Source organism: Coregonus clupeaformis, chromosome 33 (assembly GCF_020615455.1).
Source record: "Coregonus clupeaformis isolate EN_2021a chromosome 33, ASM2061545v1, whole genome shotgun sequence".
Classification (NCBI taxonomy): Eukaryota; Metazoa; Chordata; class Actinopteri; order Salmoniformes; family Salmonidae; genus Coregonus; species Coregonus clupeaformis.
The window spans coordinates 36,149,491-36,174,806 of NC_059224.1; the positions used below are offsets into that span (position 1 = coordinate 36,149,491).

The 25,316-nt window shown below is 44.5% G+C and overlaps 1 protein-coding gene across 1 annotated transcript; it reads left to right on the forward strand.

The window, feature by feature from the left end:
• Positions 1-428: 428 nt before the first annotated feature.
• LOC121549110 (apolipoprotein B-100-like) lies at positions 429-24,577 on the forward strand. Its single transcript, XM_041860948.2, has 25 exons — positions 429-526; positions 841-885; positions 2,306-2,418; positions 8,566-8,711; positions 8,841-8,988; positions 9,866-10,018; positions 10,195-10,319; positions 10,452-10,537; positions 10,687-11,137; positions 11,264-11,381; positions 11,490-11,636; positions 11,882-12,123; positions 13,857-14,079; positions 14,180-14,353; positions 14,458-14,661; positions 14,795-14,962; positions 15,222-15,427; positions 15,551-15,733; positions 15,828-15,958; positions 20,298-20,499; positions 20,620-20,792; positions 20,936-21,111; positions 21,193-21,308; positions 21,456-21,829; positions 22,091-24,577. The coding sequence occupies exons 1-25, from the start codon at positions 469-471 to the stop codon at positions 24,562-24,564; spliced, it is 6,636 nt and encodes a 2,211-aa protein (XP_041716882.2). The 5' UTR covers positions 429-468; the 3' UTR covers positions 24,565-24,577.
• The last annotated feature ends 739 nt before the right edge of the window (positions 24,578-25,316 follow it).

The following is a 25,316-nucleotide window of genomic DNA, read 5'->3' on the forward strand; positions in this document are numbered from 1 at the left end:
CCTTCCCAGAAGAGTGGAGTCTGTTATCGCAGCAAAGGAGGGGACCAACTCCATATTAACGCCCATAATTTTGGAATGAGATGTTCGACGAGTAGTTGCCCACATACTTTTGGTCATGGTGTGTTGTATTGATGATTGTGGTCAACCCCTTATTTTGATCACTTGTTTCTAAAGCATGCCAAGTAATCAGTCAAACCTTAGTTTGTAACAAAATGCAAATCTAATACAATCAGAGAGTCCCATCAAATCCAGTGCTGACTTGGGAGTGTTTGTGAAATTAGTTACCTTTGGCCTGCCGCAAGGATTGTCTGAACTTTGGATCCAGGGTGGTACTCTGGCGGTACTGGATCTCTGAAAGAGAGATGTGAGAACTATAAAAGCCAAGAGCCAAAGCAGAGAAATCAGTCTTCAATGAAAGAGGAGGATTCCCCAATCCCAAACGCTTCCAAGAGTTTCTTCCAACCCATCATGGGAGATACAAAGCTCTGCCTTTTGCTGCTGCTAGGCACAGCCTGTGTCTTGGCCCGTAAGTACAGTGCAATTTACACATTGTTTTTTAGGTCCTTGTTTAATACAATATTTTCATTATTATAAAACACTTTTCTGGTAGTGCTGTTAGCATCAGATTGTGTTGAAATACGCCTGACCTTAAAAAAATATAATATACCTCATTCTGAGTACCCTACTTCCAATTTTTTTTTATTGACATAGGCCTATATATAATTAATATATGCAGCTAATACATTTTACAGACAGACACTTTCTTTAATGGGTGATGTTGTGTGCACTGGTATTTGGTAACTGTTCTCCTAATGCTTTCTTCATTTTCATCATTCACAGAGCAAGATGTTGGGAATGCTGATGGACAATCTCCAACTTGTCTCTGTAAGTTTGTTCTTTCTTCATTTACATGAAGGTGAAGGTATTACAGTATAAAATAGTCCCTAGGGAAGACTTGTTTTTCAACTAGCTTCTAAACTAAAATAATTGCAAAATGTCAAGGAGAAAATAGGAGGAAATAACCATGTTGCTAGCTAATGTTAGCTTGAAGCTTCAAGAGATTTTGTTTTACCTCAGGATTAAAATGAAAATACCTGTTTTTCCACTTGAAAATATTGCTAATATAGTAAACAAGTAGTGTCGATACAAGTATGATGGGGAATTTTCGTGATTTATACACTTCATTTGCAAACATTTAAACATTTAAAAAGAGGGAACGAACAGAACAGAACAAAACTGTTGCTTACCTCAGTCATTATGGGAAAGTTCTGAACGAATACGCGTCTCTTACGTCATCAGAACCCAAAACAGGTGGGAGATTAAACAAAAAGGAGGGTGATTTTGTGAGAAGTAATCAGTGCTTGTTATAACCATAGAGGAAGAGATTAATCTTTGTTATAACTCCTTGTAGCCTACTCAAATCAGCTCTAGGGAACATTGCTCAAATTCACCTAGGCCTACTGAACTTGCACTGGTCTCAGCTGAAATGTGTGACTTTGACAGTGGTGTAAAGTACTTAAGTAAAAATACTTTAAAGTACTACTTAAGTCGTTTTTTGAGGTATCTGTACTTTACTATTTTTATTTTTGAGTACTGTTACTTTTACTTCACTACATTCCTAAAGAAAATAATGTACTTTGTTCTCCATACATTTTCCCTGACACCCAAAAGTACTCGTTACATTTTCAATGCTTAGCAGGACAGGAAAATGGTCCAATTCACTCACTTATCAAGAGAACATCCCTGGTCATCCCTACTGCCTCTGATCTGGAGGACTCACTAAACACAAATGCTTTGTTTGTAAATTATGTCTGCGTGTTGTAGTGTGCCCCTGGCTATCTGTAAATAAAAAAAATACAAGAAAATTGTGCCGTCTGATTTGCTTATTATAAGCAATTTGAAATTATTTATACTTTAACTTTTGATACTTAAGTATATTTTTGCAATTACATTTACTTTTGATACTTAAGTATATTTAAAAACAAATACTTTTAGACTTTTACTCAAGTAGTATTTTTCTGGGTGACTTTCACTTTTTGTATCAAGTCATTTTGCGTTAAGACATCTTTACTTTTACTTAAGTATGAAAATTGGGTACTTTTTCCACCACTGGACTTTGAGCTCTTATGATGAGATCACCGTTCAGTATCAGGTTGACTTGCCAGTTTCCTTACTCAATAGTCAACCAGAACTCCTTATCTCACTAGAGATAAGATGTCTTTCAACATATGTCCAATCTGTACTTATTGCTCCCCTCTTGCTAATACATTAAATTGCAATGTCATTTATACCCCCTTCTTCTTAGTGGCAAAGAGGTACAAGAACTTCAGGAGATTTGTGTACGAGTATGAAGTCGAGACCCTTAATGGCGTAAATGGAGCTACCAGCCTCAAGAATGGCCCTAAAATCACCTGCAAGGTACGTGACAGACAGCTGAACCCAGAGCCCTCAATCAACTCTTTTGTGCTTTCGCTCAACTTCCATTCCTCAAAGCTGTTAATGAGAACCTTGACAACCTTGTACCTAGCCGGTGGGGATTCCGGTGGGGTACCCCCACTCAGGTAGTGGCAGTGCTGGCAACACTGGCTGCAGTAACCCATGGGGAGGGGGTCACACTCGGACAATCAGAGAAGGGGCATATTATTGTGGCCCTGGTGGCACAAAATAATCAAAGGTCTGACTGCACAGAGATGCTGGGGAAAAAGGGTCACAACGGGGGACCAGAGTGTGTGTGTTTCATGGGAGGAGGGTGGATCTGATCTTCGTCACCTAGAACTTGACATTGGTTAATCAAATCTCACATTTTTGCTCAATCTTGCATGCTTTCTCAAACAGCTGTAACTGTATATGCATTCGTAAATCAGGTCCTTTCTTGAGTTGGGCTCTGGGATGTAACAACATTTGAGCATCTGAGCTTATGGTTGATTGTGGTTGAAAGGGGTTGAGTGTGTAAGAGTGTGTAAGAGTGTGTGTGTGTGTGTGTGTGTGTGTGTGTGTGTGTGTGTGTGTATCCCACATCTGTTGCAAGGGGGTAAGGATGTTAGGGACAATATAGGATGAATCACAATAATTGTGTGCTAAAATAGTAATTGCTTGACAAAAATGCAATGCAATGGCAATCCTGGTTATAGGTAACAATCCTTTGAATGAACTGCCGACATTATTACGCATATTAATTGTTAATAATGGAAATTAAGATATGCAAGATATTTGAATAGATATTTTTAATAGCTATATATATAAGGCAAATTGAGGCGAGAGCATTGGAAATACTTTTAGAGGTTGATCTGCTTCTGTTCTGTGGGTGGCACTGTGTACTGACCGGGAGACCCATGGGGCGGCGCACAATTGGCCCAGTGTCGTCCAGGGTAGGGGAGGGAATGGCTGGCATGAATGTAGCTCAGTTGGTAGAGCATGGCATTTGCAACGCCAGGGTTGTGGGTTCGATTCCCACGGGGGGCCAGTATGAAAAATAAAAAATAATAATGTATGCACTCACTAACTGTACGTCTCTCTGCATAAGAGCGTCTGCTAAATGACTAAAATGAAAAATGTAAGTTGGAAGTTTACATACACTTAGGTTGGAGTCATTAAAACTAGTTTTTCAACCACTCCACAAATTTCTTGTTAACAAACTATAGTTTTGGCAAGTCGGTTAGGACATCTACTTCGTGCATGACACAAGTAATTTTTCCAACAATTGTTTACAGACAGATTATTTCACTTATAATTCACTGTATCACAATTCCAGTAGGTCAGAAGTTTACATACACTAAGTTGACTGTGCCTTTAAACAGCTTGGAAAATTACAGAAAATGATGTCATGGCTTTAGAAGCTTCTGATAGGCTAATTGACATAATTTGGAATTGCAATTGGAGGTCTACCTGTGGATATATTTCAAGGCCTACCTTCAAACTCAGTGCCTCTTTGCTTTACGTCATGGGAAAATCAAAAGAAATCAGCCAAGATCTCAGATAAAAAATTGTAGACCTCCTCAAGTCTGGTTCATCCTTGGGAGCAATTTCCAAACGCCTGAAGGTACCACGTTCATCTGTACAAACAATAGTACGCAAGTATAAACACCATGGGACCCCTCAGCCGTCATACCACTCAGGAAGGAGACGCGTTCTGTCTCCTAGAGATTAACGTACTTTGGTGCGAAAAGTGCAAATCAATCCCAGAACAACAGCAAAGGACCTTGTGAATATACTGGAGGAAACAGGTACAAAAGTATCTATATCCACAGTAAAACAAGTCCTATATCGACATAACCTGAAAGGCCGCTCAGCAAGGAAGAAGCCACTGCTCCAAAACCGCCATAGAAAAGCCAGACTACATTTACATTTACATTTACGTCACCACTTTACAATGTTTTTTTTTTTAGGGGGGCAGAAGGATTACTTTATCCTATCCCAGGTATTCCTTAAAGAGGTGGGGTTTCAAATGTCTCCGGAAGGTGGTGAGTGACTCCGCTGTCCTGGCGTCGTGAGGGAGCTTGTTCCACCATTGGGTTGCTAGAGCAGTCAACAGTTTTGACTGGGCTGAGCGGGAACTGTGCTTCCGCAGAGGTAGGGGAGCCAGCAGGCCAGAGGTGGATGAACGCAATGCCCTCGTTTGGATGTAGGGATTGATCAGAGCCTGAAGGTACGGAGGTGCCGTTCCCCTCACAGCTCTGTAGGCAAGCACCATGGTCTTGTAGCAGATGCGAGCTTTAACTGGAAGCCAGTGGAGTGTGCGGAGGAGCGGGGTGACGTGAGAGAACTTGGGAAGGTTGAACACCAGACGGGCTGCGGCATTCTGGATGAGTTGTAGGGGTTTAATGACACAGGCAGGGAGCCCAGCCAACAGCGAGTTGCAGTAATCCAGACGGGAGATGACAAGTGCCTGGATTAGGACCTGTGCCGCTTCCTGTGTAAGGCAGGGTCGTACTCTCCAAATGTTGTTGAGCATTAACCTACAGGATCGGGTCACCGCCTTGATGTTAGCGGAGAACGACAGGGTGTTGTCCAGGGTCACGCCAAGGCTCTTCGCACTCTGGGAGGAGGACACAACAGAGTTGTCAACCGTGATGGCGAGATCATGGAACGGGCAGTCCTTCCCCGGGAGGAAGAGCAGCTCCGTCTTGCCAAGGTTCAACTTGAGGTGGTGATCCGTCATCCATACTGATATGTCTGCCAGACATGCAGAGATGCGATTCGCCACCTGGTTATCAGAAGGGGGAAAGGAGAAGATTAGGTGTGTGTCGTCTGCGTAGCAATGATAGGAGAGGCCATGTGAGGATATGACAGAGCCAAGTGACTTGGTATATAGCGAGAATAGGAGAGGGCCTAGAACTGAGCCCTGGGGGACACCAGTGGTGAGAGCACGTGGTGCGGAGACAGCTTCTCGCCACGCCACTTGGTAGGAGCGACCGGTCAGGTAGGACGCAATCCAAGAGTGAGCCGCGCCGGAGATGCCCAACTCGGAGAGGGTGGAGAGGAGGATCTGATGGTTCACAGTATCAAAGGCAGCAGACAGGTCTAGAAGGACAAGAGCAGAGGAGAGAGAGTTAGCTTTAGCAGTGCGGAGAGCCTCCATGACACAGAGAAGAGCAGTCTCAGTTGAATGACCAGTCTTGAAACCTGACTGGTTTGGATCAAGAAGGTCATTCTGAGAGAGATAGCAAGAGAGTTGGCTAAAGACGGCACGCTCAATAGTTTTGGAGAGAAAATAAAGAAGGGATACTGGTCTGTAGTTGTTGACATCAGAGGGATCGAGTGTTGGTTTTTTGAGAAGGGGTGCAACTCTCGCTCTCTTGAAGACGGAAGGGACATAGCCAGCGGTCAAGGATGAGTTGATCAGCGAGGTGAGGTAAGGGAGAAGGTCACCGGAGATGGTCTGGAGAAGAGAGGCGGGGATAGGGTCAAGCGGGCAGGTTGTTGGGCGGCCGGCCGTCACAAGTCGCAAGATTTTATCTGGAGAGAGAGGGGAGAAAGAAGTCAAAGCATAGGGTAGGGCAGGTGAGCAGGACCAGCAGTGTCATTTGACTTAACAAACGATGATCGGATGTCGTCAACCTTCTTTTCAAAATGGTTGATGAAGTCATCCACAGAGAGGTAGGAGTGGGGGGAGGGGGAGGAGGATTTAGCAGGGAGGAGAAGGTGGCAAAGAGCTTCCTAGGGTTAGAGGCAGATGCTTGGAATTTAGAGTGGTAGAAAGTGGCCTTAGCAGCAGAAACAGATGAAGAAAATGTAGAGAGGAGGGAGTGAAAAGATGCCAGGTCCGCAGGGAGTCTAGTTTTCCTCCATTTCCGCTCGGCTGCCCGGAGCCCTGTTCTGTGAGCTCGCAATGAGTCATCAAGCCACGGAGCTGGAGGGGAGGACCGAGCCGGCCGGGAGGATAGGGGACATAGAGAGTCAAAGGATGCAGAAAGGGAGGAGAGGAGGGTTGAGGAGGCAGAATCAGGAGATTGGAGGGAGAAGGATTGAGCAGAGGGAAGAGATGATAGGATGGAAGAGGAGAGAGTAGCGGGAGAGAGAGAGCGAAGGTTGCGACGGCGCATTACCATCTGAGTAGGGGCAGAGTGAGTAGTGTTGGAGGAGAGCGAGAGAGAAAAGGATACAAAGTAGTGGTCGGAGACATGGAGGGGAGTTGCAGTGAGATTAGTAGAAGAACAGCATCTAGTAAAGATGAGGTCAAGCGTATTGCCTGCCTTGTGAGTAGGGGGGGGGGACGGTGAGAGGGTGAGGTCAAAGAGGAGAGGAGTGGAAAGAAGGAGGCAGAGAGAAATGAGTCAAAGGTAGACGTAGGGAGGTTGAAGTCCCCAGAACTGTGAGGGGTGAGCCATCCTCAGGAAAGGAACTTATCAAGGCGTCAAGCTCATTGATGAACTCTCCAAGGGAACCTGGAGGGCGATAAATGACAAGGATGTTAAGCTTAAATGGGCTAGTGACTGTGACAGCATGGAATTCAAATGAGGAGATAGACAGATGGGTCAGGGGAAAAATAGAGAATGTCCACTTGGGAGAGATGAGGATTCCTGTGCCACCACCCCACTGACCAGATGCTCTCGGGGTATGCGAGAACACATGGTCAGACAAGGAGAGAGCAGTAGGAGTAGCAGTGTTTTCAGTGGTAATCCATGTTTCCGTCAGCGCCAAGAAGTCGAGGAACTGGAGGGTAGCATAGGCTGAGATTAACTCTGCCTTGTTGGCAGCAGAACAGCAGTTCCAGAGGCTGCCTGAGACCTGGAACTCCACGTGGGTGGTGCGTGCAGGGACCACCAGGTTAGAGAGGCAGCAGCCACGCGGTGTGAGGCGTTTGTATAGCCTGTGCGGAGAGGAGAGAACAGGGATAGACAGAGGCATAGTTGACTACGGTTTGTAACTGCACATGGGGACAAAGATCTTAGTTTTTGGAGAAATGTCCTCTGGTCTGATGAAACAAAAATAGAACTGTTTGGCCATAATTACCATTGTTATGTTTGGAGGAAAAAGGGGGTTACTTGCAAGCCGAAGAACACCATCCCAACCGTGAAGCACGGAGGTGGCAGTATCATGCTGTGGGGGTGCTTTGCTGCAGGAGGGACTGTCACACTTCACAAAATAGATGGCATCATGTGGAAGGAAAATTATGTGGATATATTGAAGCAACAGCTCAAGACATCAGTCAGGAAGTTAAAGCTTGGTCGCAAATGGGTCTTCCAAATGGACAATGACCCCAAGCATACTTCCAAAGTTGTGGCAAAATGGCAAGTCAAGGTATTGGAGTGGCCATCACAAAGCCCTGACCTCAATCCTATAGAAAATGTGTGGGCAGAACTGAAAAAGAGTGTGCGAGCAAGGATGCCTACAAACCTGACTCAGTTACACCAGCTCTGTCTGGAGGAATGGGCCAAATTTCACCCAACTTATTGTGGGAAGCTTGTGGAAGGCTACCTGAAATGTTTGACCCAAGCTACCAAATACTAATTGCGTGTATGTAAACTTCTGACCCACTGGGAATGTGATGAAAGAAATAAAAGCTGAAATAAATCATTCTCTCTACTATTATTCGGACATTTCACATTCTTAAAATAAAGTGGTGATCCTAACTAACATAAGGCAGGTAATTTTTACTAGGAATAAATGTCAGGAATTGTGAAAAACTGAGTTTAAATGTATTTGGCTAAGGTGTATGTAAACTTATAATAATATTATGCCATTTAGCAGACGCTTTTATCCAAAGCGACTTACAGTCATGCGTGCATACATTTTTGTGTATGGGTGGTCCCGGGGATCAAACCCACTACCTTGGCGTTACAAGCGCCGTGCTCTACCATCTGAGCTACAGAGGACCACTTACTACTTCAACTGTATGTATATGTATATATATTTGCAAAAAAATATATGGGGAATTGGAAGTGATGCAGACAATTACATTGATGAAAGCTACAATCTATCTGCAATATTAAAGCTGATCTACCCCCTTAAGAGAGAAAAAATAAAATCATAATAATACATTAAAATAACTTCCATTCCTCCCTTATAGAAGGGAACATTAAACGAACAGTCCTCTGACCATTCCTTTTCTCCTTCTTCTCACAGGTTGAAATCGATGTGCCCCAAACATGCAGTTTTATCCTGCGCACCACAGAGTGCTCTCTGAGCGAAGTCATTGACATTGACGCAGAGGGTTCCCCTGTGTTCATGCCCGCTGCTGGTGCTGAGGCTTTCCAGGCTGCCATGGAGAAGTACGTTATCATGTCACTTTTATCCCACAGGGATTGACAGACCTTTTCAATTTCTTTATAACCCTTCATGGTAGAATAAAAGTATACGAAATAAGTAGTTACTAAGATGATCACCCCTTTCTTGAACAGGAACCCCCTGAAGGTCATGGTTGAGGGACAGACAGGTGTGAAACTCTTCCCTGAGGAGGATGAGACCATCACCATCTTGAACATCAAAAGAGGAATTGTCTCTGCTTTAATCGTGCCTGCTTTGGAGGAGGAGAAGAACAAGGACATGGTAAGAGCTGACAACAGTCATTTCCTCACCTGCCATCTCACTGCCAATTATTCAGTGACGTGAAATAACAGTCCTAAGGTCTGGTCATCAAGGCAATTGGATTTTGTTTGTGCTATATCAGGGTGATAAATATCAAACCACAAGTTGTTAGAATGACTACCTAGAATGACACCACCATATACAGTATAAAGCTGCAGGTTAAAGTCCTTAATAGCCTTATGTTAAGACAGTGTGGCTCCTCCTGTGCTCTATCTATTATATGGAGTTGACCATTCTAGATCTATATACTGTAGATAGCCTTTTTGGGAACAGTCGTGAAAAGGAAACACAGATAGCAAAGTATACTGTGTAAACCTAATAATCGATACTTCCTCTCCTGAAATGGATGAATGGACCTCGCTAAAGTCGTGTAGCTCACTTCATTACTCCCTTCTTGTTTAAAAAGCTCTGTTCCACAAGCTTCCAACATACCTCACTTCCCTTTTGGAATATAAAAATATGAGCTGCCAAAGCTCTTCGCAGTGTTTGTTAACTCTTGAGGTCCCTCTTTACGCCACAAAGTTTGGTAAATGCGCCTTCATTTTTAATGCACCACAGTTATGGAATACCTTACAAAACAAATGACAGTTTAAAACTGTTAAAGGAGTTGTTTCAATTGATTACAATAACATGTAATAACCTGATGTAATGTATTTATAGCTGTCTTGTAATTTTTTATATATATTTTCTTGTTGTTGTTGCTGTATTGATGTACTTTTTGTCCTCAGGGCACTATTGTTAATGAGACACTGGTCTCAATTGGGTTTCCCTGAATAGATAAAAGTTATTAAAATAAATAATATTCTTTCACTCATACAAAAACTCTCACAACTTTCAGGCCACCCTTCATGGAGTGTGTGAGACTGACTTCACCGTTAACTCCAGGGAAGACATAGCCACTGATGTCACCGTCACCAGGGACCTGTCCAAATGTGACAGCTTCATTGCCCAGAGGGACCACACCAGCCCCCTGGCTATCATCTCTGGCATGGTAAGAGGGGGGAAAAAACTAAACTTGATGGCGATCCTTTACAAAAAAAACATTTGGTAATTTTTCGATTAAGCACTACATTTGAATTGAATATCATAGTTGTATTAATTTACACCCTAAACCCACCATGATTGTTGTTCCTGACAAAGCATTTGATTCTGGTTCCCTGTCAACAGCAATACCCACTGTCCAAGCTGATCAGCAGCACCCAGACTTGCAATTACAAGTTTGACAATCAGAAAAAGCACATGACTGCTGGATCCTGCACTGAGAATCACATTTTCCTGCCTTTCTCCCACCAGTAAGTCCAGACAACTACATATCTGTTTTTCCAGTGAATAGCATACTGAGTCTGCAATGATGTTAGCCCAGATATGATCCTGGCCAGTTTGTGATTCATCAAATGTTCTTCCATCCTGTTTCCCAAATGCAGGACTGAGTATGGAGTGTCAACACTGGTGAAACAGACTTTGACTCTCCTGGAGACAAGCAAGATCAACGAAAGAGTCTTCAACCACAGTAAGAATTTCCTCTCATAGTTCCCTTTACTGTTCAACCTTAAAAAACAGGACAAAATTCAGCTTTTACCAAAATTATGAACAGTATGTGTACTGTACCAGGCGGCCATTACAAAATTATCTCGAAAACATATATTTTACTCTCTGAAGATGAGGCCAACCTCAAGGGTCTGCCCATGGAAGCCGCTGAGGACAAAGCTGCCGTCCAAACCGCAAATGCTGCTCTTGCCACCATGAGGGAACTGAACAACCTGTCCGAGACCAACCAGGGCCACCAGCGTGCTAGCACCTTCCAGAGACTCGTGGCCGAGCTCCGTGGACTGAAGGGTGAGACTATGAGCCCCGCCGTCCCCGAGATGGTGTCCGTGTCGTACGCCCTGACCTGGCAGGCCCTGGCTCAGTGTGGTACCCCCGAGTGCAGCAGTGCCATGCTCCAGCACCTCAGGACCTTTGGGACTGAATCTATTGAGGTTGATGCTGCCGTCTATGCCCTGGGACTCCTGCCCCACCCCTCCCGCCTCCTGGTCAAAGACATGCTCAGCATGGCTCAGTACAAACAGAGCAAGCCCATCATGTTTTCTCTAGGTAACGTTGTCAGAAAGTAAGTCCAAAATGTATGCTCTACTTGGTTATCGACGGTGACGGACAATGACTTATGGTTTCAATTTAGTTGAATAAACATTGTGGTCCAAATGTTCATTGCCACCCTCTTGTTTTGTGTTACTAGGCTCTACCAGGCTGAGGGCAAAGTCACCCCCGAGATCACTGCTGTGTCTGAGTTCCTCGCCTCCCTTCTGGGTGCTGAATGCACTGGAGAGAAGGATCTGACCTTCCTGACCCTGAGGGTATGTTGTTGCTCAACCAATCAGCTACTTCCCACCTAATCACATGACATGGAAAGTTCGACTTCATTGCTTGTTTATCTGAATCTCTCTTTTTGTAATGGCGTCCAGGTTGTTGGCAACATTGGAGAGGCCATGGAGGCTGCCGACGCTACCATGAAGACCACCCTGCTGAAGTGCATGAGACAGCCCGCCACAACCCTGCAGGTGCAGCTCGCCGCCATCCAGGCCTTCAGACGCATGTCTGTGACCGATGAGGTAAACTATATGCAAACTCCAATACAAACTTGAAAAATACAAATAAAATGGGCCTGTATTCAAAAAGTGTCTCTGAGAAAAGTGATGATCAAGGATCACGTCCTCCTTATCCATATAATGTTGTTCATTATGATCCAATCAGCACTCCTACTCTGATACTCTTTGTGCATAAGGGCCCTGCACTGCTATACTGTAGCACGCATTCTCCTTTAACTAATTAGCTGCCATTTTGTTTTCATTTCCAGGTGCGCTCTAACCTCCAGAGAGTGAGCTCATACTCTAAGGGTGCCGTGCAGAAGAGACTGGCAGCCTACCTGATTCTGATGAGGACACCTGGGGCAAGTGACCTGGAGCTGGTGAAGAAAATACTGAAGGCATCGATGCAGGAGCAGAAACCAGAGGTCCAGGAGCAGAATGCGCAGGTCAAGGCCTTTGTGACCTCTCATATCTACAACATCATCCACTCCAATGACCCCGAGACCATGAAGTATGTATAAACTTCCTCTGAAACAGACTATCATAATTTTGACCACCAAAATAGTCAACTATCTAGTGTTCTACAGTGGCTTGCGAAAGTATTCACCCCCCTTGGCATTTTTCCTACTTTGTTGCCTTACAACCTGGAATTCAAATTGATTTTTGGGTGGTTTGTATTATTTGATTTACACAACATGCCTACCACTTTGAAGATGCAAAATCTTTTCTATTGTGAAACTAAGACAAAAAAACAGAAAACTTGAGCGTGCATAACTATTCACCCCCCCCAAAGTCAATACTTTGTAGAGCCACCTTTTGCAGCAATTACAGCTACAAGTCTCTTGGGGTATGATTTTTGCCCATTCTTAAAGGCAAAACTGCTCCAGCTCCTTCAAGTTGGATGGGTTCCGCTGGTGTACAGCAATCTTTAAGTCATACCACAGATTCTCAATTGGATTGAGGTCTGGGCTTTGACTAGGCTATTCCAAGACATGTAAATGTTTCCCCTTAAACCATTCAAGTGTTGCTTTAGCAGTATGCTTAGGGTCATTGTCCTGCTGGAAGGTGAACTTCTGTCCCAGTCTCAAATCTCTGGAAGACTGAAACAGGTTTCCCTCAAGAATTTAGGGAAACGCCATCCATCATTTCTTCAATTCTGACCAGTTTCCCAGTCCCTGCCGATGAAAAACCTCCCCACAGCATGATGCTGCCACCACCATGCTTTACTGTGGAGGTGGTGTTCTCGGGGTGATGAGAGGTGTTGGGTTTGCGCCAGACATATCGTTTTCCTTGATGGCCAGAAAGCTCAATTTTAGTCTCATCTGACCAGAGTACCTTCTTCCATATGTTTGGGGAGTCTCCGACATGCCTTTTGGCGAACACCAAACGTGTTTGCTTATTTTGTTCTTTAAGCAATGGCTTTTTTCTGGCCACTCTTCCGTAAAGCCCGGCTCTGTGGAGTGTATGGCTTAAAGTGGTCCTTTGGACAGATACTCCAATCTCCGCTGTGGAGCTTCGCAGCTCCTTCAGGGTTATCTTTGGTCTCTTTGTTGCCTCTCTGATTAATGTCCTCCTTGCCTGGTCCGTGAGTTTTGGTGGGCGGCCCTTTCTTGGCAGGTTTGTTGTGGTGCCATATTCTTTCAATTCTTTAATAATGGATTTAATGGTGCTCCGTGGGATGTTCAAAATGTTGGATATTTTTTTATAACCCAACCCTGATCTGTACTTCTCTACAACTTTGTCCCTGACCTGTTTGGAGAGCTCCTTGGTCTTCATGGTGCCACTTGCTTGGTGGTGCCCCTTGCTTAGTGGTGTTGCAGACTCTGGGACCTTTCAGAACAGGTGTATATATACTGATATCATGTGACAGATCATGTGACACTTAGATTGCACACAGGTAGACTTTATTTAACTAATTTTGTGACTTCTGAAGGTAATTGGTTGCACCAGATCTCATTTAGGGGCTTCATAGCAAAAGGGGTGAATACATATGCACACACCACTTTGCCGTTATTTATTTTAGAGAATTTTTTGAAATAAGTACTTTTTTTCATTTTACTTCACCAATTTGGTCTATTTTGTGTATGTCCATTACATGAAATCCAAATAAAAATCCATTTAAATTACAGGTTGTAATGCAACAAAATAGGAAAAAGGCCAAGGGGGATGAATACTTTTGCAAGGCACTGTACCTATCTACTTAATATTAATACATTTTCACCATATTCTTGCTTTTCTACTCAGGCTGGGTGACAAGATCATGGATGTCCTTGCTGACCCTACCATTGCAACCACTCATGGTGACTACGCTACTATGTCTCGCAACTACAAGATGGATGCTGCCATGACTGGCATGAAGACCAGCATGCAAGGAAACATTATCTTTGATCCCACCAGCCAACTGCCCAAGGAGATCATGCTTGAGACTACCCTGAAGGCATTCGGCTATAACATGGACATGTGGGAGGTATGCAAAAACAGAAAGATGTTTTTATGTCTAGTAACAGGCTTTCTAGTGTGATTTTGTTATATATCTACTCTACATTGCATTGTTCTTTTGTCTATAGATTGGCATAGAAGGAAAAGGCTTTGAGCCAACCATTGAGGCTCTGTTCGGAAAGAACGGGTTCTTCCCCGACACTGTGTCCAAGGCTATGTATTGGGCTGGAGACAAGATGCCAGACCAGGTCAACGAGGTTCTGAAGAACTTTGCTGCCCCCTTGAAGAACGAGAAAACTAAGGTTACCACACATCTTGTCATGTTTTTATTACTCCCCTGCATGCTCACATTCAATTTGCATTATTTGATCAATGTGTGTTAACTCTACTCAAACCTTTTGTTCAGGTCCCAGAGAACCTCATGAGGGAAATTATCCGCAACTTCAACAAGCTGGCAAATGACCTGCAGGCTCAGGAGTCCCCTGAAGCCATGGCCTACCTGAGGATCATGGGAACTGAGCTTGGATACATCAAGGGCAGCGAGCTGAAGGGCATGGCCCAATATGCAGCCATGTATGCTGAGATCCTCCTCAAGACCATGCCCACAGAGGTAATTCACCTGCATACATCTACCTGTACCTCCAAGTGTGAAGAACACTCGTTTTATGCTATTTCCTGCTGAGAACAATTTAATGTACAACATTTATTATTATAACATCAATTAATTTCTTCCCTGGGTTTAGGTCATGCAGAAGATGGTGGCAAGCACTAACAATGAATTGTTCGCCCATTACATCTTCATGGACAACAAGTTCTCTCTGTCAACTGCCTCTGGCTTCCCTCTTAAGTTCTCTCTGTCCGGTACCTTTGCCCCCGGAGCTAAGGGAGGCCTCCGCATTCAGCGTAACATGGTAAATATCCCATTCTCTGTTATCTACTATCTTACTGCACTTAACATTCTTTCGGAAAATACAAATTCAATTTTGTATTTCATTTTCAGTAACAGTAGTTTTTCATATAATTTATACATTTGTATCACATTGTTTGTAAATATTTATAAACATTCTCAAGCATTTATAACATTGGTAGTAATAATATATTAAATATTTATAAGCATTTATACATATAACCAAGTTTTCTAATGTTCCTCTCACTGCTATGTTTTAACAGCAGGAAGTGTCCTTCATGCCCTCTGTGGGAGTGGAGTTCGTCACCCAGATGGGAGTCCACATCCCAGAGTTTGTCATCTCCGCTGTGGAGATGCACACTAACATGTACCACGAGAGCGCCGTCAATGCCAAGATCACCATGGAGCAGAACCAGATCAAGCTGAGAATCCCCGCTCCTCGGGGCTCCACCCAGCTCTTCAGAGTCAGGTAAAAGAAAATGTACCTCAAAAAGTAAATAAATAAAAAAAAGCTCATTTTCTATTGAGTAAATGTATCAAAAGTCATATGATTTGTCAGTGATTTTGTTCTTCTGCACTTCTTCAACAATAGTAACAGAATGCTGACAGTGACCTCTGGTCAGGCTACTCTGATCCCCCCCATGGATGAGGGCAGGACCAACATCGTGAAATGCAGCCCTCTCTTCTCTGGAGTGAAGTACTGCACCACCGTCCGTTACAACATCGCTGGTGACAACGCTGCCGCTCCCTATTTCCCTCTCAACGGAGAGACTAAGTAAGTACAACATTTTAGGGAGTTTGGATGGGTTTATAGAAGGTTATTGCTAATCATATTTGAAGGTCATACTAAACAACAGTCTCTCTCCTAGGTTTGCTGTTGACATCCAGCCCACTGGCGAGGTCTCGGAGTACACCGCCACCTTCGCCTATGAGCTCCTCAGCGAGGGCAAGGAGGGACGCCAAAAGGTTGACACTGTGATGATGATCCTGAGAGCAGAGGGTAGGAACATCTCTGTCTAAGCACTACATTTCCCATGGTTAATGCTTTGGTATTTTTTCAATATATAGCAGTGGTATGAATCAACTCAATTTGTGTGGTTAACACCTTTAGACAGAGCAAACCTAGAAAAAGCCTCAGACCTTAAAACATAGCTAGCCGCCTGTTCACCTGTGCAGAGCAACTAGGCCTTATCTTTAATTACGTCTTTAAGTTGTCACTCAACCAGCAGAGGGTGCCGAATCTATGGAAACAGTCTCCTGTGATCCCAGTCGCAAAGAACAACCACCCAAAGGTTCTTAATGACTACAGACCAGTCACTTTGACCTCCTTGGTCATGAAGTCCTTTGAGAAACTGATTAAGAAGGAGCTTTTGGACAAGACACAGCACCTTCTTCATCCGTTTCAGTTTGCATATAGGGCTAAACGGGATGTACAGGATGCTACTGTCACCCTACTCGACCTTCTATGCAAACATCTAGAGGTCTGCTTTTAACACCATTCAACCCCACCTGTTAGTGAACTAACTCACTAATAATGTTGGTGTAGGTTCTCATGTAGTGGGCTGGATACTTGACTTTCTAACCAACATAATCTAGAGGGTGAGTGTGAATGGCTACTTGTCAGGGGAGCTGTCATCATCAACAGGCTCACCCCAGGAGTGTGTCCTCTCACCACTCCTCTATATCCTATACACTGATAATTGTCGTAGCCAGTATGAGAACCGACACATCCTGAAGTTGGACAACTGAAGTGGACGACTGTAATAGTCAGTCTCCTTCATGCCGATGAAACTGCCCACGATCCTGTTGTTTATGATTTTGTACATTGTTGCGTTCTTACAGCTGAATGTGACAAAAACCAAAGATATGTGTATTGATTTGAGGCATCAACCCCCTACCCCTCTGAACCCTATCATCAATGGCCAGGTGGTAGACACTGTTGACAAATACAAGTATCTTGGCACAATAATTGATAATAAATTGAACTTTGAGTGTAACACTGACATTTTTGTGTAAGAAGGGCAAGCAACGCCTTTTTTGTCTCGGGAAACTGGCAAAGTTCCAGGTAGACAGGACCTTGATGACTCTCTTTTATAAGTCGTACATAAAGTCTGCCTTAACATTGTCTTTGATTTGCTGGTACGGCAACCTATGTGTCAAAGCAAAAAAAATGCACTAGCTAGAATAGTGAAAGTGGGCAGTAAGAACACAGGAGTCCAGCAGAGTAGTCGGTCTGATCTGTACAACAGACAAGTGGTGAGGAAGGCAGAATCCTTTCTGTCTGATTGTGCCCACCCCCTACACCATGAGTTCCAGGTCCTACCCTCTGGCTCCTGGTTTAGATTACCCACTATTAAGACTAACAGATACAATCACTCCTTCACCCCCATGACCATTGCCCTTTTGAATACAGGGAAGAGAAGAAGGTACAGTGGGGAGAACAAGTATTTGATACACTGCCGATTTTGCAGGTTTTCCTACTTACAAAGCATGTAGAGGTCTGTAATTTTTATCATAGGTACACATCAACTGTGAGAGAAGGAATCTAAAACAAAAATCCAGAAAATCACATTGTATGATTTTTAAGTAATTAATTTGCATTTTATTGCATGACATAAGTATTTGATCAGAAAAGCAGAACTTAATATTTGGTACAGAAACCTTTGTTTGCAATTACAGAGATCATATGTTTCCTGTAGGTCTTGACCAGGTTTGCACACACTGCAGAAGGGATTTTGGCCCACTCCTCCATTCAGACCTTCTCCAGATCCTTGAGGTTTCGGGGCTGTCGCTGGGCAATACAGACTTTCAGCTCCCTCCAAAGATGTTCTATTGGGTTCAGGTCTGGAGACTAGCTAGGCCACTCCAGGACCTTGAGATGCTTCTTACGGAGCCACTCCTTAGTTGCCCTGGCTGTGTGTTTTGGGTCGTTGTCATGCTGGAAGACCCAGCCACAACCCATCTTCAATGCTCTTACTGAGGGAAGGAGGTTGTTGGCCAAGATCTCACGATACATGGCCCCATCCAACCTCCCCTCAATACGGTGCAGTCGTCCTGTCCCCTTTGCAGAAAAGCATCCCCAAAGAATGATGTTTCCACCTCCATGCTTCACAGTTGGGATGGTGTTCTTGGGGTTGTACTCATCCTTCTTCTTCCTCCAAACACGGCGAGTGGAGTTTAGACCAAAAAGCTCTATTTTTGTCTCATCAGACCACATGACCTTCTCCCATTCCTCCTCTGGATCATCCAGATGGTCATTGGCAAACTTCAGACGGGCCTGGACATGCGCTGGCTTGAGCAGGGGGACCTTGCGTGCGCTGCAGGATTTTAATCCATGACGGCGTAGTGTGTTACTAATGGTTTTCTTTGAGACTGTGGTCCCAGCTCTCTTCAGGTCATTGACCAGGTCCTGCCGTGTAGTTCTGGGCTGATCCCTCACCTTCCTCATGATCATTGATGCCCCATGAGGTGAGATCTTGCATGGAGCCCCAGACCGAGGATGATTGACCGTCATCTTGAACTTCTTCCATTTTCTAATAATTGCGCCAACAGTTGTTGCCTTCTCACCAAGCTGCTTGGCTATTGTCCTGTAGCCCATCCCAGCCTTGTGTAGGTCTACAATTTTATCCCTGATGTCCTTACACAGCTCTCTGGTCTTGGCCATTGTGGAGAGGTTGGAGTCTGTTTGATTGATTGTGTGGACAGGTGTCTTTTATACAGGTATCGAGTTCAAACAGGTGCAGTTAATACAGGTAATGAGTGGAAAACAGGAGGGCTTCTTAAAGAAAAACTAACAGGTCTGTGAGAGCCGGAATTCTTACTGGTTGGTAGGTGATCAAATACTTATGTCATGCAATAAAATGCAAATGAATTATTAAAAAATCATACAATGTGATTTTCTGGATTTTTGTTTTAGATTCCGTCTCTCACTGTTGAAGTGTACCTATGATAAAAAATTACAGACCTCTACATGCTTTGTAAGTAGGAAAACCTGCAATATCGGCAGTGTATCAAATACTTGTTCTCCCCACTGTAGGCTAGGGATGATGATGATGTTGAGGATGACGATGGTAATATGTTGTTGTTGATAATGATGATGATGATGATTTTAGTTTTTGTCAGCACATTGTTGATATGTTGTTAACGAGATGATCTAAGAATGCACAGACCACTTTACTTATTAGGCAACTTTGGCTTGCTATACTTTTTTTGCTGTTATTGTGAAGTGGAAACGTCAAGGAGCAACAACAGTTCAGCCACGAAGTGGTAGGCCACACAAGCTCACAGAACAGGACCACCGAGCGCTGAAGCACGCACCGCGTAGAAATCGTCTGTCCCCGGTTGCAACACTCACTACTGAGTTCCAAACTGCCTCTGGAAGCAATGTCAGCACAAGAACTGTTCGTCGGGAGCTTCATGAAATGGGTTTCCATGGCCGAGCAGCCGCACACAAGCCTAAGATCATCATGCACAATTGCAAGTGTCGGCTGGAGTGGTGTAAAGCTCGCCACCATTGGACTCTGGAGCAGTGGAAACGCGTTCTCTGAATCACGCTTCACCATCTGGCAGTCCGACGGACGAATCAGGGTTTGGCGGATGCCAGGAGAACGCCAACTGCCCCAATACATAGTGCCAACTGTAAAGTTTGGTGGAGGAGGTATAATGGTCTGGGGCTGTTTTTCGTGGTTCGGGCTAGGCCCCTTAGTTCCAGTGAAGGGAAATCTTAACACTACATCATACAATGACATTCTAGACGATTCTGGGCGATTCAGTGGGGAAGGCCCTTTCCTGTTTCAGCATGATAAAGCTCCCGTGCACAAAGGTCCATACAAAAATGGTTTGTCGGGATTGGTGTGGAAGAACTTGTCTGGCCTGCACAGAGCCCTGACCTCAACCCCATCGAAAACCTTTGGGATGAAATAGAATGCCGACTATGAGCCAGGCCTAATCGCCCAACATCAGTGCCCGACCTCACTAATGTTCTTGTGGCTGAATGGAAGCAAGTCCCCACAGCAATGTTCCAACATCTAGTGGAAAGCCTTCCCAGAAGAGTGGAGGCTGTTATAGCAGCAAAGGGGGGACCAACTCCATATTAATGCCCATGATTTTGGAATGAGATGTTCGACGAGCAGGTCTCCACATACTTTTGGTAATGTAGTGTATTTGTATTGATGGCTGTCAGCCCTATGACTTGATATACTAGCTCATTGTATTCACTATAACTGTGTGGCATTATGATCCATATGGATTTTATATGTTCAATGTTGTTTTTTATGTTCCTTTGTTGCAAAACCAATTGCCCTCTGGGACAAACACTCTCCTCCTCCTTGTTTCTTTAGGTGCTGAACCCACTGAGGCCACCGCCACCATGAAGTACAACAGGAACAGGAACGTCCTGACCACCAACGTCCAGATCCCCGACTACGATGTGGATGCAGGAATCAGTGTTGGTCTCACCGACAGCAGAGCCAATGGAAAGTCCATCACCATTGACATCACCAACAAGAACATCCCTCAGCTGTCTCTGATTGGCCGTGCCAAGTAAGTAAACGCAAAAGCCCTCCCCATTAGCCACATTCATTGGTCCTTGTCTTCATAGATCAGCACACATTGGAAATTAATTGAATCACTAAGAGATTCTGATGGTTTTCTTTCCTCCAGGCTTAAGAACATGATCGACGGTATGGTGCAGGTCCAGCTGGTTGTCCCTGCCTTCAAGACTGATGCAGCTATAACTGCCACCATGAAGAGTGCAGAGGAACTCACCCTGGAGCTCAGGAGTGACATCAAGCTCCCCGAGACCACCTGCTTTCAGGGAATCATCTTCAAATATGGTACGCTAATTCTACAAATTGATAACACACCACTGTGTGGGGTGGAGGGCTGATCTTTATGTGATATGTTTATTTCACTTGTATGAAATGGACATAATGTTCAAAGTTGAATGTACTAATAATACAGCATGTGTTCCTTTTAGATGAGAACAAGGTTCAGGTTCAGCTGGTGTCCGACATGGGCTCCGAGATCCAGAAGCTTATCCCTAACACCGAAGCCCTTCAGGCTTGGCTGAAGCAACTCTCTGAGGACATTCTGGACCAGCAGGTGGTCAAGACCGACATGAAACTGCGTCACATCTTCATCAAGTCTCTTGAGGTAAGACATAACACCTAAATCATTTTCATAGTCACCTCAATTCTTTCAATTTCCATAGAAGTTAAACCAATTTTTTAACAGGCCAGCAACAATTGGATGGACAAGATCACCACTGATGTTCCCATGGTTGAGACATTGAAGGACAACATGCCAGAGCTGGCAATGCCCACTATGCCCAAGAGACTGTACCTGAAATCGTAAGCACATCTGAAAGCAGTTAACTCCTTTTGAGTCTCTTTTTTTTGTTGCCTAGTAATCTATGTGATGTCAGTGTCCAAAAAGTCCATCCATAGACATCTCATTAATAGTAACAAACTATTTGCATTCTTTAATTCCTTCAACAGTGAGAGCACATTCAAATACCAGTTCAACAAGGACCGTGTCACCATCAGCATCCCCATGCCACTCGGAGGAAAGTCATCTGAGGAGCTGAGGATCCCTGCCATGCTGACCACCCCAAGTCTGTCCATGCCCCAGGTCGGTCTGGAGCTTGCCTCCAAGGATGTCCAGGTCCCCACCTTCTCCATCCCCTCCAACTACGACCTCTCTGTGCCACTCTTCGGAATGGTCGAAATGTCTGCTAAGGTGAACAGCAACTACTACAACTGGGAGGGCATGGTCTCCGGTGGCAACAACTCTGTGGAGTCCCCCAGCTACATTGCTCAGTTTAAGGTGGTCGTTGACAGTCCAATTGAACTCCTCGCTTTCACATCTGAAGGTAAACCTTTACTCTTAACTTTTTTCAAACTTTTATATTTTTTATAACCTTATCAAAAGCATATAGTTAATTTAAAATCCGAATCAGAAAGGCTTAGGCGTTTTACAGATTGCCGTATTATCTGTATTATTTTGGAGGGGGGACATATTACATTATAACTTCAAATTAGATTATACAATATAACTTACCTTAAGTCAGTTTGACTAATTTACCTTGTGTGTACTATAGTGATTTCATGTCCCTTGTTTTGTCTCTTTATAGGAACTGCCCTCATCACTGACATGCCAGAATACTCTCTGAAGGCTATTGTGAATGGTTCACTGAGCCACAAGCTCATTGACAGCAGCTTTGAGGTCATGGAAACTGTCAGTGTGTCAGACAAAGTTAGAGCCACAGGCAACCACAAGATTCAGGCCTTCAGCTCTCTGGGTCTGCAGACATCCCTGGACATCACTTCCCAGGCCTCCCTGGCCTCTGACATGCTCATCGGAGATGCTAATATGGATGGTAGTGTAACCCTTGGGTCCATGACCGCCAGCACCACCTATTCCCAGTCCTTCTCTGTCAAGCCCATAAAGAAAGAAGCCAGAGCCGAGTCCACACTGAGGGTGAACTCCCCAATCCTGGAGATTATCAACAGGCTGAAGGCCAGCTATGCTGATGAGCAGCTTCTGATTGAGTCCAACACCAACCTGAACAACAACCCCATCAAGCACACCACCAAGTTCAGCATTGGCTACAAGGAGGCCCAGCTGACCATCAAGACTGACTCTGTGACCAAGGCTAAAGAGAAAATGATCCGCAGCCAAGTGGACTTCACCGCCTCTAGGAATGAAGCCAGCATCAGTGTAGAGAACCAGGCTGATGATACCGAGAACCGTGCCTACTCCCTACTCTCCGGAGCCCTGAACACAGCCGGCCTGGAGATCAACGCTGACTCTTCCGTCAACTACCACATCAGCCGCGCCTCCCACAAGGCCACTCTGACGCTGAACCAGGAAGGTCTGGCAACAAGCGCCACCACCACCGCCGCAAGCTTTCCCCTGACCTTCGAGAATGTCTTCCATGGTGGAGTCGATACCACCAGGGCCCACGTGTCCCTCAACACCAAGGGAGCCATTTGGGAGAACACCGCTGTCCTCAACTTGGAGGGGAAAGTGGCAAGCTCTGAGGTCTACCTGAACAGCATGTACATTGGCAATCTCTTCGAAACCAACACCAGGAACATAGTGAACCTGAAGGTGAACGAAGACGGCCTGGCCCTCTCCAACAACCTGGTCGCTGCCCTGTATCAGATGGAGACTGAGAACACACATACCCTGACTCTCACTCTCAAATCCCTGGCCTTCCGCTCCAAGACTGAGAACTTCTTAAACGAGGAGAACACCTACAAGCACGACATCTCTGTCGACATTCAGCACGTCGGTGTATCTGTGAACATGAACAACGACCTCAAGATCACAGACATCCACTTTGTCAACGAGGCCATGTTCAAGGTAGAGGATTACAAGGTGGAACTGACTGGCAACCTGAAGGGAGTCTCTAAAGAAGAGGCCAATTTCAAGCACACCTATGAGATCAGTTTTGCTGACGTGACCGCCACTGCTAAGTGCAACACCCATGGAAAATACATGTCATCTCAGATTACCCACACCGCTGACCTTGAGATTGCTGGTCTGTCCACCAAGTTCAACAGCGTGGCTAGCATCAAATCCCAAACTATTCTGGGGACAGCACTGAACCTGGACAGCACTGTCAACGTTGTTGCTGAGCCATTCATGGTTGACATTTCTGCCCTATTCAACTCCAACGGAACTCCGAATATGTTTGGAATTCAGAACATTGAGCTGTTCAACCAGTTCCTGTTGAAAGCGGAGCCCCTGGCTTTCTCCCACTCCTACGAATGTAAGGCCTCCACAACCCTCCTGCTGGAAAATGGAGACTCCGTCGAGACCAACCTGGGCAACAAGATCATCAGTAGTCTGACTCCTCAGGAGCAGTATGCCTCAATAAAGATGACATCCAAACTGAACAACCATGAATTCAACCAGGAACTTAGCACCATGAACAATGCTGAAATTATGGGAATGGATATGACAGGAGCTGTTTTCACCACCATCTTGAACAAGGCCAGTGAAAACCAGGAATACGCCATCTCTGGCTCCCTGAAGTACAAGAAGAATAGTGACAGCTATTTCATTCAGCTGCCTTTCGTTGAGCATATGCCTGCGGTTATTAAACAAGTCAAAATTGCAATGATGATGACGATGGAGAACAGCAAAGGCCTGCTGCTAGATATTGACACCAAGTATGAAATCAGAGCCAAGATCCAGGGGAAAGTGGGAGAACTGAAACAAGTTGTTGAGAGCTTCGACATCAACCTGTTCATTCAGGACCTGAAGAACTTAATCAACTCCATTGAAAGCCACATTCCTACACTGATGTCCAAGATTCCCACTGAAGAAATCATGAATGTCCTGAAGTCAATCAAGGACACCGTTATGAGTTGGATCAAGAAAAATGACATCGCTGGCAAGATGAATGCTATTTACACCAAAATTGATGAGATCCTGTCCAATTATGAGGTTGAAAAGATGGTTGAGAACATAATGGATGAGGTTGTGGAAATCATGAAGTCCCACCAGCTCAGAGAACATATTCAGTCAGCAATCAATGCTCTTAAGTCTATTGACATCCAAGCCACACTGAAGAAAATCATGGCACATGTGAACTAATTTGTAAATGAACTGAATGCCTTTGACTTCAAGCAAATGGTAGACGACATGAGTGTATATTTCATTATAACTTCAAAAATAAATATTGGATGACCTGATGGCCACCATGGAGAAGATACAGGAGCAGTTGATCGTCAATGTGAAGAAAGTTGGAGATGTCACTCTGGAAGATATCGTGAGCAGGCTGTCTGCATTCCTGCGCTTAACTTTGGAGAAAACCGAAGAGCTCATTGTCTCCCTGAAATCTCAGGATGCGGAGAAACTCACCATGTGGATGAGCAACGTCTACAGCGACGCCATCAACTCCTGTGCCATGTATGATATCACACAGCAGATCAAGGAAGCCAAGAGAATCATCAGAGAATACTGTGACCTCGTCAAACTCAAGCTTGAAGACTTCTTTGCTGAAATGTCCATTGAGCAGCTCAACGCTGATATCCAGTCCTGAATTGACTCCATAATTCACTGCATTAATGCCATCCACACCAAGGTCATTGAGTTCCTTCAGGACATTACCAGAAATGCTGAGTCTTTTGTCACAGTGAGTGACAAACAGATGGACATTGAAATTCCTATTCCATTCATTGCACAGCTTGACATGTAAAACATATATGCTCAACATACAAACATAACTGTTATTCTCACATACAGTGTAGCCTATTTATATTGTAATGCATTTCCATTTATCTTTTGTAAATTACTAATTTAGTTTATTATTCACAAGGTAAGACAGCCACCTTGACTGGTCTTAC

Excerpts from the sequence above, each read along its gene's own strand:
- LOC121549110 (XM_041860948.2), top strand. The coding sequence starts at position 469 with ATGGGAGATACAAAGCTCTGCCTTTTGCTGCTGCTAGGCACAGCCTGT. Across the intron at positions 886-2,305 it reads ACAATCTCCAACTTGTCTCT|TGGCAAAGAGGTACAAGAAC; the intron begins GTAAGTTTGTTC and ends CCTTCTTCTTAG. Across the intron at positions 21,830-22,090 it reads CCTCGCTTTCACATCTGAAG|GAACTGCCCTCATCACTGAC; the intron begins GTAAACCTTTAC and ends GTCTCTTTATAG.